Here is a 17,449-nt window from a genome sequence, read left to right on the forward strand (position 1 = left end):
CCAGGAGTCCTGGTGCCCCTTCTCCTGTAGAGGATGGGACACCTCTGATTCCTTCACCCTGAAACTCCCGTATTTTGGAGGGACCATGGCATTTACCCAAAGAACATTATCTGAATTTCCTGTCCCTAGTGCTAAAAGCTGCCACCTTTGCCTTGGCAGCGGTCACCTTCAGCTGAGCATATGAACAAGGCCACTTCCTTGATCCCCTCCCCTCCATGCTACCACCCACCTCCCCAGCCCTGCCCCACTGATCTCCCAGAGGGTGAAGTCTTCACTTCTGGAGCATGATGTGAATTCACACTGGGTTCAGGACTGCCCAGATCAGTACCTTTAAAAATTGTATTATGATTTTTTTTAATTAACTAAAACAAATTAGGTCAAACAACAAACAAAAACCCTCCCAGCCTTCCGGGTTTGATTCAAACAAAAAGCCTTCTGGAAGGAGAGACTCTAAGAGAAAGTTCACATAAATGACCCCCAGTGTTCCCTCCCAAGGTTCATTTCCCTTGTTTTTGGAGGGGTACCCTGCGCACCTCCCCATGGAAAATGTCACTCACAGGGGACAGTTACCTGTCTTTAACCATGGCCGAAGCGTCAGCAGCATGTGCTCTTCTAGCCCTTGGGCCCCATCTCTAAGTGGACAGGGCTGGGCTTCTGTTGTGGGCTGGCATCACCTTTTGGGCTCTGCCCTCTTCCCCTCCCGGGAAGACAGGAGCAAACGTTTCACATTCAAGTTCAAAACTGGCTTAGCTGAGCTGTGTGAGGCCAGCTATCCCAAAGCCACCAAATCTCCTGAAGGAGAATGTCCTCACTTCACCATTCGATGTTTGACTAGTTTACACAGACGCCTGTATCCTGAGCCCTGGAAATAGTCACCACGGTGATGCTGAGAGAAAGCTGCTTCTGTCCTTGCGTGTCAATTGCCCACTTCAGGCTGAACCTGGACCACAAAAAGAAGGCCCATTTATTGAGTTTCTGCTTTTTGCTAAGCACTGCTGAGTACGATTTCTATTCTCATCAAGACAGAGAATAGTTCCATCATGCAGATGATGCCACCTCCAGAGGCATCAGAACTTGAGTTTGCTTGGGGTCCCACTGCAGGTTGTTAAGAAAGGATTTGCACTCCTTACCTCTCCCACCTGGAGTTCTAGAGCAGCTGTCAGCAAGCTATGGCTTCTCTCTTGTTATGAAGACCTCAAGCCGAGGATGCACTTCCCCTTTTCTTTTTTTTTTTAAATGTGGGCTGAATAAGTCTAGACTTGGAATGGCCAGAATGATGACAACAGTCAACACCACCACACTGAATAGTGGAGATTTTTACATGTGTTAACAATTAAAAAAACCAAAATGGTGGGGAGGACATAGCTCAGTGGTAGAGTGTGTGCTTAGCATGCATGAGGCCCTGGGTTCAATCCCCAGTACCTTCATCAAAAAAACCCTAAAAATATGCATTTAATTATCTCCCCCTGCAAAAAACTTTTTTTTAAAGAAAAAAAATCAAAATAATAATATTTCATGACACACAGATGACATGAAATTCAAATTTTAGTGTCCACCAAATTTATTGGAATACAGCCATGCTCTTTTAAGTAAGTGTCTACAGCTATTTCCATGTTGCAAGCGCTGACTTGAGTGATGGAGACAAAGACCTTATCATCCACCAAGCCTACATATTTGCCACCTGGCCCTTTACAGAAAAGGTTCGCCAGCCCCTGGTTTAGGATCATCTTGGGGGCCAAGGAGATCACGTTCTGAGTGACCTGGAATCCCGGAGGGTTGGAGCAGGCAGGGAAAGTGGAGCCCACGTGGCCCAATGCCCTGTCAAGACACAGCCGGATGAGCCACAGCTCCCCGGGGAGGGAAGTGCCAGGTGAGGTGACTGCTCATGCTCCAGGCCTGTGCAGCTCGGGGCCTGCGACCACCCTCTCAGAGTTCCCAGATGCCTTTGTTCGTAGGAGTCAAGAAATTGAACACAGTGACTGACCCTCAGTCCAGAGGAGGGAAAGTCTGTCGGGGTCACAGAATAAACAACTCAAAAGGGGAAAGTGAAAGAGGGAAGGCTTTTGCCACCAGGGTTTAGGAAGTCCTGGCCACGTCCTGTCCCGAGGCCATGTCACCGGAAGTACTGGAAAAGAAACAGTGTCCACCAAAGAGGTGAGGAGACTGGGAGGAAATCCAGTCAGAAAGTCTCCAAGGCCCAGTGTGAACAGGATACTGTCCTCTGGGCTCAGAGTGTAACTGGGTTAAAGTCATTTGAGCCTGAAGGAGCCCAGGGGTGAGGCCCTGACAGCAGCCCAACTTCCCCTGGTTACCTTCTCCAGATTAGAAATGATCCTACCTCAGGAATTTAGTGTCTCTGCTGCTTCTGACAGTCCCACCAGGTGCTCATGGGAGCTGAACAGGTACAGGAGGTGCTCCGGGGACACAGGGATGACAAAGCCAGATCATCCCCACAGAGACTTGTAACAAAGGGGAAGTCGGACAGACAAACAACTAATCAGAATACACTCATCTAGCCGAGGGCTTCTTTCAGGCCACACCCACAGTGCCCTCCTCCTCTGTCTCCTCTCTAGAAAGAACTCTGGCCTTATGATCCGGATTTCACATCTGGACCGTAGCAGATGCCAGCAGCTTTCTGCTCTAATCCAGCCCAGCCCGGGCACTCAGCATTCCAACAGCCTGCGTGCCAGGTACCATGTGGACTCCGGGGATACAGACGAGAAACACAGTTCCAGTTTCACAGGCTGGGGGAGGGGAGGGGACAGGGTTGCAAGAAGTGTCTGTTAAACAGATAATCACTGTCGTTGAATGATGGCAACCTTAGTAGAGTTCATAGCAGCAGGAAAGGCACTAAGGATGATGCATCTGTTCCGATTTCCTGAAGGAAGGCAAATAAATTTCCTAAATAAATACATTTCTTCCTGAGAACATGAACCCCAGACTTGGCATGTCTTAGTAGAGTGCGCCATCTTCTGGCCTGGGTCCTGCCCACCTCCCAGCCTGTTTATGTCTGAGGGCAAGGCTGTCTTACTTCATCACATAGTTACATAGTTGTGGCTGGAAAAGAGAATTCCTTCTGTCTACCCCTAGGATTAGAGGATCATAAAACCGCTTTTCCATTTTGCTATGTGTGTGTTGGGAAAAGCAGAATTTCCAGGCTCAGGTATGGGTAGATAACTCTGTAACAAAATCCCACTTTAAAAAAATAGTTAGTTTCCAGATCTGCACAAAATTGGGGATGAGAGGAGTCTGATGCTGTTCCATATGAAAACATAAAGAACTATGCCCAATGCTAATTATGCTGCTTCTAAGGACATCTTTCCCCTTCCCAGTGCGGATGTCCACCGCACTGTCTAAAACTAGTGGATGTCCCCGAGAGCTGTGTGCACACACGTGAGCATGCAAGTGTGTATCAGTGTTGATCTGCTGGACAACCAGAAATAAATCTTCAGCCATACCTCACACTGGCAGGGAAGCCTAGAGGAGAGGGGACTTGGAATGCCAAAGTCCCACCCACGGCCATCGTGCTGAAGCCCTCGCGTGGTATAGGTCTGGAAGGAGCAACTCGCATGTCAGGGAATGGACTGTTGGGGATTACTGCTTCCCTTGGTTTGGGGAGGGGTGGATCCTCCAGTCTGATCAAAGCCTGTGGTCGTGAATGGGACTTCTCTAAAAAGGAGGGTAGTCCTCACATTCTGAGAATACAGTCTCTTGGGGGAAGGGATGGTATCCTTAGATGTGGCTATCAAAGAGAGAGACTGAGTGTGGAAAAGAAGGGACTGACACCTTTTGAAGGTTTTTTTTTTTTTTTGGTTTATTTGGTTTTTAATGCTTTCCACTTGACCTGTGAGGAGAGCCTGATGAAAGTTCCCATTTCACAAAAAAATTTTTCCTTTATACTATAATAACATTAAGTTCTTCAACCTTTCAGTAAAGTCCATTAACTGTTCCATGTGATGCTTGTGTGTAAAAAGAAACAAATAGAAGTTTAGCTGCTTTGTGTTCACTGGCCAACTAACACCTGGAATCCTGTCCACTCACTGAGGCCCAAGATGCAGAGAGTTCTGTTGTGCAGTAGGGAGGGAGGGGAGACTTTGAAATAGCTGTGAGAAGAGGTGAGGGACTTGTGACCCAGAGGGGCTGCATGGACAATTCTTGTAAGGCACAGCATATCCTTCTCAATTTATACTGGAGGAAAGTGACACCTGCAGCAGAGAAGGCTGGTGCTTGGATTATAGGCAAAATGCAATCTTTTTTTGTCAGAGATGCTCTTGTTCTGTACCATGGTCCGGGGAACTCACAGTCTCTTAAGGCATAGAGAGTCCTCTGTACCTGATGGCTAACTGTAGCTCTTTCAAAAGAAGCTATAGCTCTGTCTGATCAGAATGCTTTATGTTTGAAGCTCAAATCCTGTTTGAGAACTCACTGGGTACATGGTCATTGTGTTGCCTTGTCTCTTCAGACTAATAAGCGTGATTTTTATTTTGAAAAAATTTCAGCTCCAGGGCACATAATTTATTGGTCTTCTAAGGAAGGCAGCTGTAACCTGTATTTAATTCCTCAAGGGAGTATCTCTATTTGTTAAGGGGTTGACAAGACACTCTTGTCCCTGAATTCAGTCTGCATGGGAGCTGTCCAGTCGTTTTCTGTTCTCAGTGGGAAGTCCTGATCTCACCCTCTACCCCAACTCCCAAAGCAAGGTTGAAATTGAGCCCACAACAGCTTCTAAAATCTGATAATTTCAAGGCCCTCCTGATATTCTCCATTATCAGCCTGAGAAACAGAAATTCTCCACATACCTTCAGCACTTGCTATGATGACTCCCATCTATTTTCTTGGAGTCAGAAGGGACTGACCTCTGGTTGTCTTTGTCATTTAACTCAACTTTCTTTCTTTTTTTTTTTTCCAGACAGAACCGATTCTAAAACTTTCAAGTGTTAAAATCTTTATTCTTAATGAGTGCTATTAGGATTTATTTATGAAAAAACACACTCTCTTTAGTGACTTTTAATTTGTGTTCAAACATGACATACAAAAATCTCTAATTTGTAAGCTTGGTTTCTCATTGTAAAAAAAAACATTGCTAGGGCACATTTTTGCTCAAGCTTCTTTGAACTATACCATGCTAGGAACTTTGAAGCTAGGATCTTCTAGCATCTTAAAGCTCAATGTTTCAAAAACATTCAAATCTGCTTGAATCTTCAGTTTGTCAAAGGCCTGACTGCCGTATAGTCTTTCTCACCAACTCCTTTAGACATTCCTTGCCTCGCTTCTGAAAGCATTTGAGGTTGCCACTCTGGATTTTAACTCAACATCCTTGTTCTCCCGCCACCCCCCACCCCCCATTTTATCTTATAATGCTCTCATTCTACAGCGGAGAAAAATGGAGTGCAAAGACAGCAAACAATTTGCTCGAGGGGAAGCTGCTGTGTAAAGAACACAATTTCCTGCTCTCTCACTACGCTATTCTCCCTTTTAGACACAAATTTTGTACTATGGCAAAAGTAAACATTCGTTACGAAAGAGAAGCGGAGAATCTGCGATTCTCTTAGAGCTTTCGAAAGGAGAGACGTTTGTGAACGGCCATAATTTCTTCTCCGTTATGCGAGTACACGTAGGTGGTAACCGCACCCACATGCAACCCTTTGTCTGGCCCACTTGGAACTAATTACAGGTTGCGTCCTGAAGACGCAGTCCAGGCCAGGAACCTCATCGCTTAGCTCACGTTTCTACCCGAGTCCGAAGGAGAACGGGACCGGAAGTGGCGCGCCGCCGCAGGCGCGGAGGGAACTACCTATGGTAATGCCGTCGCCCTGACCGGAAGAGAAAGGTGCAGAGCTTAGAAAGCTCCCCTCCTACTTCCTGTTTCTGCACTGTGGCTGTTGTTGACGTGAGAGGCGGTTGCCTCGAAGCTTCCTCGGCTCTGGACGGGTTGTGAGATGCCAGGCGGAGGCCGCTGCCCCGACTGCGGCTCCACTGAGCTCGTGGAAGACTCGCACTATTCGCAGAGCCAGCTGGTGTGCTCCGAATGCGGCTGCGTGGTCACCGAGGGAGTCCTTACGACCACCTTCAGTGACGAAGGCAACCTCCGAGGTACCTGTGCCGGCTTTTCCAGGGCCTTGGGTACAGCCTGGGGCGGTGGAGGGATTGACGTTAGATTCTGCTTATCTCCTGTCCTCTGCTTGTCATGTACACACTTAAATATGGGAGAAAACGGTCGAAAGTGAACGAGTGAGCTACAGAAAGTCAGGAACTGCCGTTCACGTGTTTCCCTAGCACCGTATCTGGTATATGTAGTAGGTATTAATAAACTTAGAATAAGTAAAGCAAAGAGAGAAACAAAGTTCCACTCAATTTACTTAATCTGGACATGATGGGAGGACTGTGGGTCAGTTCCTTGTGAATACAGGAAATACTATTACTCTGAAGTAATTTTGAACACTGATTGGCAAAAGCATCGTTTTTTCTTTGCTTTCCAAGTCCCTGACCAACGCAGCCCTCAAAATCTGCAGGCAGGAAAATTGCCTGTATTGGATGTACAGGAGGGACAAGTAGAAATTTAGAACATTTGGAACTGCTTTCCTGAGTCCTGATCTTCCTCAGTCTCTAGTACTGCTTGTGGTCATAGACATCTTTACACTTTAAGGTGTAAAGATGGGCACCTTTTGTGAGACAGGGAGCAGATTACCTGATGATTTGGGTTCTGCTCCTCGGGTTTTGTGTGGCAGGAGGGCAGGGATTTGGTGAATAAAATCTAAACAAGCTATTTTTTGTCCACTATATTACAGAAGTAACCTATTCCCGAAGCACAGGGGAAAACGAACAAGTTAGTCGCAGCCAGCAACGAGGTAAGAATCAACCTTTTCTGATACAGTGGCTTTAAAGAAAGTCCTCCTGATGGTCCAGCCCATCTGCTTGCCTTTCCTGTTTTCAGCATTACCGTGTGATGCAGCATAGAAGAGAATGGTAATTAGAAATAAAGGATGGAGATGTTTCTAAGAGAGGTAGCAAATCAGTAGAAGGTTTAGATTTTCTTGAGGATATGTGTGAAATTGACTCAAAGAGCCCAGATCAAACTTTGGCTTGGCCCGGCCCCAAATCAAACCAGCCTCCAAAAGATGGGCGCTGAAATGTGACTTCTTTGCACAGATGTCTTTATGCCTTTAGAATGACCTCACCAAGTGTCACTTTTATTGTAGAAAGGCCCATTATTTGTGCATCTGCTATCTGAGGCAAGTTTAGCAGAAATTGCTGGGAGCTGCATGGTGGCTCCTTTCAGCTCTCTCTGTGTAGTATCATGTCACCTGCAAACAGTGACAGTTTCACTTTTTCCTTTTTAATTTAGATTCCTTTTATTTCTTTTTGTTGTCTGAATGCTGTGGCTAAGACTTCCAAAACTATGTTGAATAAAAACGGGCAGAGTGGGCATCCTTGTCTTGTTCCTGATCTCAAAGAAAATGCTTTCAGCTTTTCACCATGTTAGCTGTGAGTTTGTCATATATGGCCTTTTATTGTGTTGAAGTATGTTCCCTCTGTGCCCACTTTCTGGAGAGTTTTTATTTTAAATGGATGTTAAGTTTTATAAAAAGGTTTTTCTGCATCAACTGAGACGATCATATGGCTTTTCTTCTTCAGTCTGTTAATATGGTGTGTCACATTGATTGATGGATGGATATTGAAAACTCCTTGTATCTCTGGGATAAATCCCACTTGGTCATGGTGTATGATCCTTTTAATGTACTTTTGGGACCCCTCACACTCCTGCTGCGGGTTTTCTTAGGTCTCCGCCGAGTGAGAGACCTCTGTCGAGTTCTGCAGCTGCCACCAACATTTGAAGACACAGCAGTTGCCTACTACCAACAGGCCTACCGGCACTCTGGCATCCGAGCTGCCAGGCTGCAGAAGAAGGAGGTGTTGGTGGGGTGCTGTGTCTTAATTACCTGCCGGCAGCGTAACTGGCCCCTGACCATGGGAACCATCTGCACCCTGCTCTATGCAGATTTGGATGTATTTTCTGGCACCTACATGCAGATAGTGAAACTCCTCGGACTGGATGTGCCGTCTCTGTGCTTGGTAGACCTGGTGAAGACCTACTGTAGCAGGTACCTGCCTAGTGGGAGACACTGGGATGGGATGGGTTTAGACCTGAATCCTTTTACCTCTGACCATCTCCTTTGGACCAAAGCTCATCTACAAGGGTGCGGGAGAAAAATCTCTTCTTCTCCGGTGCCTAGTACTAACCAGATTAATCCCATTTTACATTTCCTGAATGCTAGAATTTTCAAATCCCTTTGCTCTCACAGGAACCTAATGATGTAGGAATGTAGGTATTGGCCTTGGCACAGGGCTCCTGCGTTCCACCTGTCATATTGTACACGGCCTACTTGGCTGAATACAACCCTGTCTCAGAAGGATCATCTGCAGTTAGTGTTGAAGGGATGCTAAGAAATGACAGAGCTGGAGTTAGAAGTGGTTTTTTTTTGTTTGTTTGTTTGTTTTTTTTTTTGTAAGTAGCTGTGTTCTTTTCTTTTTGCCTGACAAATATTTGGAAGAGCAGTTCCCCATAGGTATTGAGACCAGACCCTCAGTTTGCTTATTTCAGCTTCACACTGTTTCAAGCCCTGCCATCTGTGCCAGCCAAGTATGTGGAAGACAAAGGCTATTGGTGTCAAATAGTCTGGGGTTTGAAGCTTGGTTACTTTCTAGCTGGGTGACTAGGGGCAAGTTTTTCAACTATAAATGCACAGAATGGAGTGTGGAGTAGATGAGAGGAGAACGTTTGTAAAGCATTCAGAACAATGGCTGATGGGGGGTGGCAGTCAACAAATGTTAGCTCCCTTCTGCATCCTCCTGCCCTTCCCCTCTCCATCAGGAAACTCACCCTATCTTCCCTTGGTACCGGGATAAACTTGTGCCCAGCAAGCTTGAGTGTTCCCAGGAGAATAGACTAGCTTGCCCATCTTCCTCACCTTGGAAGAGCAGTTCCCCATAGGTATTGAGACCAGACCCTCATTTTGCTTATTGCAGCTTCAAACTGTTTCAAGCCTCCCCATCTGTGCCAGCCAAGTACGTGGAAGACAAAGAGAAGATGCTGTCTCGAACGCTGCAGTTGGTGGAGCTGGCGGATGAGACGTGGCTGGTGACCGGGCGGCATCCCTTGCCTGTCATCACCGCCGCTACTTTCCTGGCTTGGCAGTCGCTGCAGCCTTCAGATCGGCTGACGTGTTCCCTTGCCCGGTTTTGTAAATTGGCGAACGTGGACCTGCCCTACCCTGCTTCCTCCCGCCTGCAGGAGCTGCTGGCCGTGCTGCTGCGGATGGCGGAGCAGCTGGCCTGGTTGCAGGTTCTGAAGCTTGACAAACGGTCTGTGGTGAAGCACATTGGTGACCTTCTCCAGCATCGCCACACATTGGTCCGGAAGGCTTTTCGAGATGGAACGGCAGGGACAGACATTGGGGAGAAGGAGCTACAGGGCCGGGGCCAGGGGCAGGGACAGGGAACAGAGGCGGTGGAGGGTAGCTCCTTAGATTTGCCTGAGGGGAAGCGGCCAGCAAGCCCTGCTCTCCTCCTCCCACCCTGCATGTTGAAGCCCCCAAAGCGGATCTGTCCCACCCCGCCTGTGTCCACAGTCACCGGAGATGAGAACATTTCTGATAGTGAAATCGAACAGTATTTGCGTACCCCTCAGGAAGTCAGGGACTTCCAGAGAGCCCAAGCTGCTAGGCAGGCTGCCACGAGTGTTCCTAACCCTCCCTGATGCACATCCGGGGTGATGGGCGCATCACCCTTCTGATAGCAGCCTGATAACAGGCCCAACATGTCTAGAGAAATCAGTGTATACAAGTCCTTAAGTATTGCTGTTCTTGTTTAAAGGACCCCAGAGAGGCTCTGCAGTTACTGGGAGCCCAGGTGCTGGAGTAGAAGTCAGAAGGAAGGCAGGGACGCTGGGTCAGAGAGAGTCCCATCCCCTGGTCCCAGAAAGTGGGTTGTCTGTGTTCCTATTCTGTGGGCTGGCTTTCCTCTGGGACTGTTAGGAGACTGTCAGGCGCTCTCCTACTCCTGGTTCGAATTGGATACACTACTGCAGGGCTGATGGGGCCGAGCAGTTGGCATTCTCAACGTGTCAGCCCTCAGAGGACAAGAACTGGGCAGCCCTCTGCCCTGCGTCCATCAGAGGCTTTGGTGAGTTCATGTGTGTGGTGTCAAGAGATCCTCTCCCACATAATGAAAGGGCCGTGGGTGGAGTAAGGTCATGGCTCAAAGGGCTTTGCAAAATTTTAATATATTAAAACAAGAGGCATCTGCTAGAAAACATTCTATTGTATAAAACCCGAGCTTTTAAAAACATGTTTTCTTTGGCACTTTTCCTCCCTCCCTCCCTCCCCTCTCCCCAGCGTATTGCAAAAAGCTCTCCAGTGCTAAGGCGTCGGCAGGGTATGGAAACAGCAGCCAGCATATGTGGACGAATAATACGAAGCTTTTTTTTTTTTTTCGCTTTTTGCTTTGTTTTCTAATATTGTCTGTGCAGCAAGCATAAATAACAGGATCCATCCCGTCACGTGTGGGTTTTCTCCCAACCCCTGCGTCTTCTCGCGCCTTAGTGGTCAGGCTATGGTGACGTGGAGCCTGGGTGGGGGTGTGGACCAGGCCTGGTTCTCCTGTGGCTTTACAAGGCCCAAGGTTCCCTCCGCTTTCGCTGGGTCCTGTGATCAAAGGCTGGTGGTGGCTTTTTAGGTTGGGGCAAAATGTGAGTGCTGGTGTTTAAATAAAAGTAGTGAGGGTGGAGGCCCCAGGTGAGCTGCAGGGGCCCTACCCCTGCCTCGGGGATTTGGCTCAGGCTTCTATAAGGCCGGAAGCTGGTTTGATGTTTTGGAAGTTTCTCCTTAATATAGAGCTGGAGATCCAATGATTGGAACGCCTCTCCCATGGGGCCTCATGGAGGGAGGGAGGGAGGGACGTGCTCTTCCTCGGTCCCTTGGTGGGATGCGAGTTCTGTAACTGAACAGTAAGTGCTCCTCCCGGGCCGCAGCCTAGCCCTGGAACCCCTCTTAAGGGCATGGTTTGTAGAACTGGGTTTAAGGCATGACTAGCTTTGGCCCCAGATCTAAGCACTAGCTCTCTCGACTTCCCTCAGATCATCCTCAGGCATCAGGTAGTCAGCTTCTTAGTTGTCAGGCCTTGGCTTTGTCCTGAAGGCCACCTCTGAGCCCTGCTGTATGGTTTGCCAGTCCTGTGGGAATGGTGTCTAGTCCTAATTGTGCAGCCTTCCACCTGCCCCTCTTCCATGGAACTAGTTGATTCCCCCACTGCCGCCTTTCACCCTGCCCCACCTTCTCCTCTTGTTAATCTGAAAAGCAGCACCTTGTTCCCTCCCATTGGCCCTGGTTGCCTGACTCATCTAGTTGGCTGGCTCCCTTGTAAGCCAAAAACTGGATCTGGGCACAGATGGGTGACTTCAGAGGAGGGCAGTGAGGACAGAAGTGTTCTCAGGCTCCCATCATCTATGTTTGCATGATAGGGCTGATGGTGGCCAGTGAGACGGTGTGGACAGGTGTGGGGAGTACCTTAGGAGGAATCCATCTGACCTGTGCTGTCCCTTCCACTCTTGGTCACTCCACAGGCTGATAGGACCTCCCCTCCCACCCCTGGACGGCAGGTGCTGCCGAAACTAGCCTGGGCTGGGACGGAACTGTATCCTGCCTGAGGTTCAGGGATTGTCTGTCGCTACTCCGCAGGGATGGCCCCTCGGCAGTGGCAGCCTCTGCCTCTCCTTTCCCCAGGGTCCAGGACTAAAGCTGGTGAGCCCGGGCGCAGCAAGGCACTCCTGCCTCAAACCTGGGGACGTACCGATAGACGTCTTTGAGGGCCCCCATGTGGCCAGCCCGCCTCCATCCTAGACTGTGGTCTCGCTTTTCCAGAGGCCTGTCTTCATGCAGCCGCCCCCGGCAGCCTCCGCGCCCGTCAAGGTGATGTCGTCGTACTTGCCGCCCTTGGGGGCGCCGTTCAGGCTGGCGGTGTTGAGCGGGTACGAGCGGCGCTTGCTCTCCTTCTCCAGCGCGCCACCCCCGCCGCCCTTGAGGTTGTCGCGGCTGGCACTGCGGCGCTGGCCCGGCCGGCCGGCCTCGGGGAGCGGCGCGGCGCTCGTGTCGCTGCCCTCCGACGGCGTGAGCATGGGCTCGCCCTCCAGCCGGTGGCCGGCGCCCGGGCTGTTGCGGCTGCTGCCCGGGTAGCTGTCGGACGGGCTGTTGTGCAGGCTGCCGCTCTCGCTGGACAGCAGCTCGGCCGCCCCGGCCGCGCCCCCGCGCAGCGCCTTGAGCCGGTTCTTGCCGCCCGCTTCCCCCGCGCGGTGCCCCTTGGCTCGGCCCTTGTGGCCCCGGCGGCCGTGGTGCACGTTGTTGGGGTGGCGCGGGCCGAGTCCCCCCCGGGAGCCCGTGAAGTCGGGCTCCCCCTCCCCGCGGGCCGCCGCCCCCGCCTCGCACGTCTGGCTCTGCGCCAGCTGCAGGTTGGTGAGCTTGCAGGGGCCCGGGGGCGGCACGTGGCCGCTGCTAGCGCTCGGGGACGACTTGAGGGACGGGGTCCCCTCTCCGAACACCGGGGACCCAGTCCTCGGGGGCGGCAGGCACAGCTCGCGGGGAGGCGCGGGAGGCCGAGGCAGGGGGACAGCAGGTGCGCCAGGACGCCCGGACGTCCCTGCGCCTGGCACAGTGGTGGGTGAAGACGAAGAGGCCCAGGGCCGAGGCCGCCACCCCATACAAACAGCTGCACACTACCCGGGGCAGCCAGCGCTGGGACACGGTAAGAGCCCCGCAGGCCCACATGGCCAGGTACAGGAAATGCGTGGTCACCAGCGCCCCCAGCTGTACTCCCGGGGAATAGAGGCCGTCAGCATCCTCTGGAGGCCCGGGCGTCATGGCCCCTGCACTCCCAGCAGCGAGAAGAGAACCTGAGTCACTCAGGAGGGGGCCGCTGCTCCTGAGCCTGGTGGGACCCCTCAGCTCTTCCCCTGGCTCCAGGGAGACCCTGCTGGCGCCCCCCTTTGGGCTCTGTGCCAGTGGACCCCGCAAGCGCAGCCCGGCGCACAGGAAATAGATCCAGGTGATGAGCAGAATCAAAGCCACCGGGATGTAGAAGGCTCCCAGGCTTGGACGCCACACGAGCCAGCAGCTGAGGGGAGACATGGACAGCTTGTCTGAGGTGGGGCCCCGAGGCCGGGTGGGTGGGGAGGCAGACTAGTCAACATGCAGGGGCTGGGGGTGGGTGGCTGGGGAGGGGGGAGGCAGTTGCCCCTGCCGGTGAAGGAGGCAGCAGGGCGGGGCTGGTAGGTGTGGGGCGGGCAGGCAGCACGCTCACTAGGGGCCGTGGTCCCGGTAGTTGTGGATGTTGACCGCAGCTGTGATGCCACAGATGATGAGTGGGATCCCTCCGGCGATCAGATAGAACCTGGAGAGGAACGGGGTTTGGGCGTCAAGAGATGGGGATCGAGGGCGGACGGGTTCTCAGAGCCCTCAACTTAGGGTCTCTGTCTCACCTCTTTTTTCCCTAGAAATTATGTCTTTTTTTTTTTTTTTCTTTTTGTCAGAGATGCAAGGCCCCCTACAGGGCAGGGTCAGTAGATCCCTAGGGGACTTGGCCAAGACTGTTCTAAGGGATAGAGGCCAGAATTGCTGTCATCCTAAGCGGTGCAGAAACCAGGCGTGCCACTCAGGTTCTCAGGATCCCTGCTTATGTTCTCTGGAGTCACTTCTCTCCTGGCCTCGTCAGGCCTGAAACCCCAAGGATGCTCCCCTTCCAAGGGGTTGGGCAACCTGGCACCATCTAGGGCTTTGCCTCTTCTGTCTTTGGAGTGTGACCTCCCAGGACCTTGGACCCACCCTGCATCCACCCTGCGAGAACCAATTTTGGTGTCGTATCCCCCAACCCGGAGCCTTTTCCCTCCACAAGGCTGACAGATGGAGGCACACACCGGAGCATGGGTCGGGGGGCAGGCGGCGCAGCGTCCCCTTCCTGTGGAGGGGGCGCCCTCCACGTGAGCTCCTTGTGGAGGACGCGGGCCTTCACACCCATCCAGAGCAGCGTGGACAGCGAAGAGTAGTGCAGGGTGATGCCCACCTGGGGAGTCAAAGCACTGAGGCTGGGGGACCGGACCGGCCATCCCAGAACCTCAGCCCTGCAGTGACCTTCCACACCTCCCACGTGCCCAGCCCCCAGCTCCACCCAGATCCTCCCCAAGGTTCTGTCCCTGCTGTTACCCTCTCTCCTTCCAGCCCCAGCTTCTCTCCCACACCGGGGACTCTCCACGACCCTGCCATTGCTACCTGGCTTGTCCCCAACCTCTCTTCCATTGCAAACCCCCACTCTCCACTTTGAAGTCCTGTCTCCTAGTTTCTCTGCTTCCTTCCGCCCCCTACTCTCATGCCCACCTTCCCCACAGGGCTGGACACAGAACAGTGGAGCTGGAGCCTCTTAGCACAAGCACCCCTTTCTTCCCATGTGCCTCCCTACTGTATGCCTGGGCTGCCATCAGTCTTGGGGCCCCCACCCCAGCCCCTCTCCTGCTTACCGCCTGGCAGACCATCTGGTAGTTGGTGAGTGTGATGCCTCCAGCAAAGACGGCGGAGGTCATGGCCATGTGGAAGCACAGGTTCAGCAGCATGTGCCAGCCCTTCCGGGACACCTGGATGGAGCTGCCTCAGAAACAGTCTTTAATTAATGGGCCACCCAAGTCAGGCCCATAGGTTCTCAGGGTCACTGGCAGAGCCAAAGGGGGAAAGGCAGATATCCATGTACGTGCATGGGTGTGAATGTGACAGACCCCTTAACCCCTGTGTTTTCCAGCCCCAGAACCTTCAAGTAAAAGACTAGGCAGGAGCCCAGGAAAGGAACACTTGCCAGTACTTAGTGACCCCCGTGGCCTTCCCACCGCACCCTCCCTCCCTGCAGGAGCCCCCACCTGTGGTTGAGGATGTAGGTGATGATGGTGGAGAAGAGGCAGAGCAGCAGCAGGGCTGTGCAGGGGTACACGACGGGGTGCAGCCCTGCCCCTGGGCCCCCCACCTCCCGGGGGAAGGCACTCAGCTCCTGGGAGGGCAGGGGAGAGGAGATGAGTATTAGGAAGCCCAGGGTAGAGAGGCCGCCCCGTGGAGTCCTGGCCAGTCCCCCAGGCCAGTTTCCCTCTTCCCAAGCCCAGTCAGCTTTGGGCCTCAGGCCATCCAGGCGGCAAAGATGTAAGCACCCCAACATCTACTCTTAGGAAGGAAAGTCAGTCTCAGTAGTGTTAATGACCTGCGTTTCTGGGACTTTTCAGGTTCCCAGCCTACAAATCAGTGTTGAGGAAGGAGGGGGAAGGTTCTGTGGTAGAGCTGCATGCCCGCTCGGCATCTGGGGAGGCGGGCTGTGAGCTGTGCCGGGGGTGAGGGAGCTGGACAGGGCTGAGCGGGGAGGGGGACTAGAAAGAAGAAAGGATCTCAGATTTTTTTTTTCACTTTAACCATCTGGGTGTCGGAGAGGACAGGCTGTGAAGACCAGGCTGGGGGGTTCCTGGTCCCTCTCTCTCCATGTCGGGATGTGGGAGTGGAGGCAGGACCTCCCTGTCTCCTGAAAGGTGAACAGGTGTGGGGAAGACCAGAGGGTTATTTCCCCGTGAGTCCTGACTGCCCCGAGGCCCATTTCTCTGTGGCCTCAGTGATCAGAGTGCCCCCGGCCCCCACTACACTCACCATGAGCACAGCCACATTGCCCAGGTGCTGGCAGTGCAGGGAGCTGACGTTGGGCTGGCTGGAGCGGAGCTGGCAGCCCTCAGAGCTCCAGCCTCCGGGTCCCCCCGGCCCCTCCTGGCTCCACCAAGCTGCCACAGGCTCAGCGCCCTCAGCCCAGTGCCTCAGGGAAACGGCCACCGGCTCTGTCAGGTTTCCCACACCACAGCCACCTGTGGGGGAGGGAGGGGTCCGCTCAGGGGCACACAGGCCCGGGAGGCAGGAGGCGGGCTCATGCACTGAACACTGATGCCTGCTCTAGGCTTGGGAGATATATGCCAGATGCGGGCCTGCCCCCCAGGTCCTTGCCTAACTGGGGAGACACAAGGATGAGTCAAAATCAAAAGTGCCGGGAGGTGGCCCACCCTAAGTGACAAGGGAGTGGTGGCAACATGCCCAGGAAGGGAGGACTCTGGGGCTGTGGTCGGTCGGGGACAAGACGGAGGAAGATTTGTGGTGGAGGATTTGTGCCTACAGCCCTTTTGAAATCTGGCAAATCTGGGATATGAAATCCAGTGTCTTCTGAGCCTTTTCTCCACCAATACCTTCCTTTAAAGGATGTCTCTGCCCCACATCATCCTTCAAAATGGTGCGGGGCTACCATCCTCATCGCCTCCACCAGGGTGTCGAGAGTGCAGGCGAGGTAAGGGCAGGACAGGGGCACAGGGCACACAGTGGGAGGGAACCCCGGGCGGTGTGATGGTGGGTAAGCGGGGGTTTCAAGCCCTTACTGGTTCCTGCAAAGATGACCGGGGTGGCCACACCACGCCTCTTGCCAGGCCCGGCGGCTCCAGGGCGGGAAGCATTGCCATGGCTGCGGAAGAGGCGGCCGTTTCGGAAGACAAGCAGCTGCAGGGTGCAGTCTGGGGGTGCTGGGGGGGCCAGGGCAGCCGGAAGGGATGAGAACAGACTGGGCGGCAGCTGAATGGAGGCCAGGGCCACGCTGTTCTGGGGGGGACACAGGAGTTCCTCAGAGACATCTGGGGTCCCCTGGGGCACTGGTGTCCTCCAGCCCCTCCTCCCACCTCTCCTGGCCCCCCTTTCTGAGCCCTGCTTCCCCTCACACCGCCCCCCCCCCCCCCGCCCCTAGGCACCTGCATCTGATGCCTGCATCAGCAGCCTCCCTGCCCCGGTGCCCACCTTGATATGGAAGGACGACAGAGAAACATTGGGCCTCCCGGTGGTGCAGCGGAAGCGGAGCTGCTGGTCAGTCAGGGGCTCTGGCTCAGGCGAGGGATGCTGGCTGGAGCCTGCAGGCCGGGCGCCGAGCACTCCTGCCTCCCTCCTCTGGAAGGCTGTGCACGTCAGGCCCACGTAGCTGTGCGGCTTGATGAGGTAGGCCTCCAGTGCCACATTCCTCGAATTCTGGGGACAGGGACCTGGTCACCCCTCTCTCGGCCTTCTCTTGCCCGAGACCACAGATCTGCTCAGGCCGACGCCCTCCCCTTGCTTCCTCTCTGTCTCTCAAGCCAGGCAGTCTGCGGTGGTCTCCCCAAGCCTGGCCACAGCACCTTCTTCCCACTCTGCAGTCCCGTCCTCCTACCCACTCACACCCACCTTGTATCCGGCTCACCTCTTAACCTGTCCTAGCTCTGCCCCAACTGGGCCGGAGGGCAGGGTCCACGTCCCACCTCCTCGTGTCTCCCAAACTGCCCAGCACAACCTCACATGTGCGGAAGATGCTATGCCCGGCTCTG

The 17,449-nt window shown here is 53.3% G+C and overlaps 2 protein-coding genes across 2 annotated transcripts in view; one reads left to right on the forward strand and one right to left on the reverse strand.

Annotated features, from left to right (window-relative positions):
- Nucleotides 1-5,838: 5,838 nt before the first annotated feature.
- On the forward strand, nt 5,839-10,532 carry BRF2 (BRF2 RNA polymerase III transcription initiation factor subunit). The gene is made up of 4 exons (XM_014558116.2): nt 5,839-6,093; nt 6,789-6,848; nt 7,781-8,102; nt 9,028-10,532. Exons 1-4 carry the CDS (start codon nt 5,940-5,942, stop codon nt 9,755-9,757), a joined length of 1,266 nt encoding a protein of 421 aa, XP_014413602.1. The 5' UTR covers nt 5,839-5,939; the 3' UTR covers nt 9,758-10,532.
- The window catches only part of ADGRA2 (adhesion G protein-coupled receptor A2), a 33,699-nt gene continuing 26,500 nt past the window's right edge, over nt 10,251-17,449 (reverse strand). The window contains 9 exon segments of the mRNA XM_032468513.1: nt 10,251-12,601; nt 12,603-13,164; nt 13,351-13,440; nt 13,964-14,109; nt 14,561-14,684; nt 14,951-15,078; nt 15,717-15,925; nt 16,484-16,700; nt 16,893-17,117. Of these exon segments, the coding sequence (XP_032324404.1) occupies nt 11,894-12,601; nt 12,603-13,164; nt 13,351-13,440; nt 13,964-14,109; nt 14,561-14,684; nt 14,951-15,078; nt 15,717-15,925; nt 16,484-16,700; nt 16,893-17,117 (2,409 nt within the window). The 3' untranslated portion in view covers nt 10,251-11,893.

Source organism: Camelus ferus, chromosome 26, assembly GCF_009834535.1.
Source record: "Camelus ferus isolate YT-003-E chromosome 26, BCGSAC_Cfer_1.0, whole genome shotgun sequence".
NCBI classification, from domain to species: domain Eukaryota; kingdom Metazoa; phylum Chordata; class Mammalia; order Artiodactyla; family Camelidae; genus Camelus; species Camelus ferus.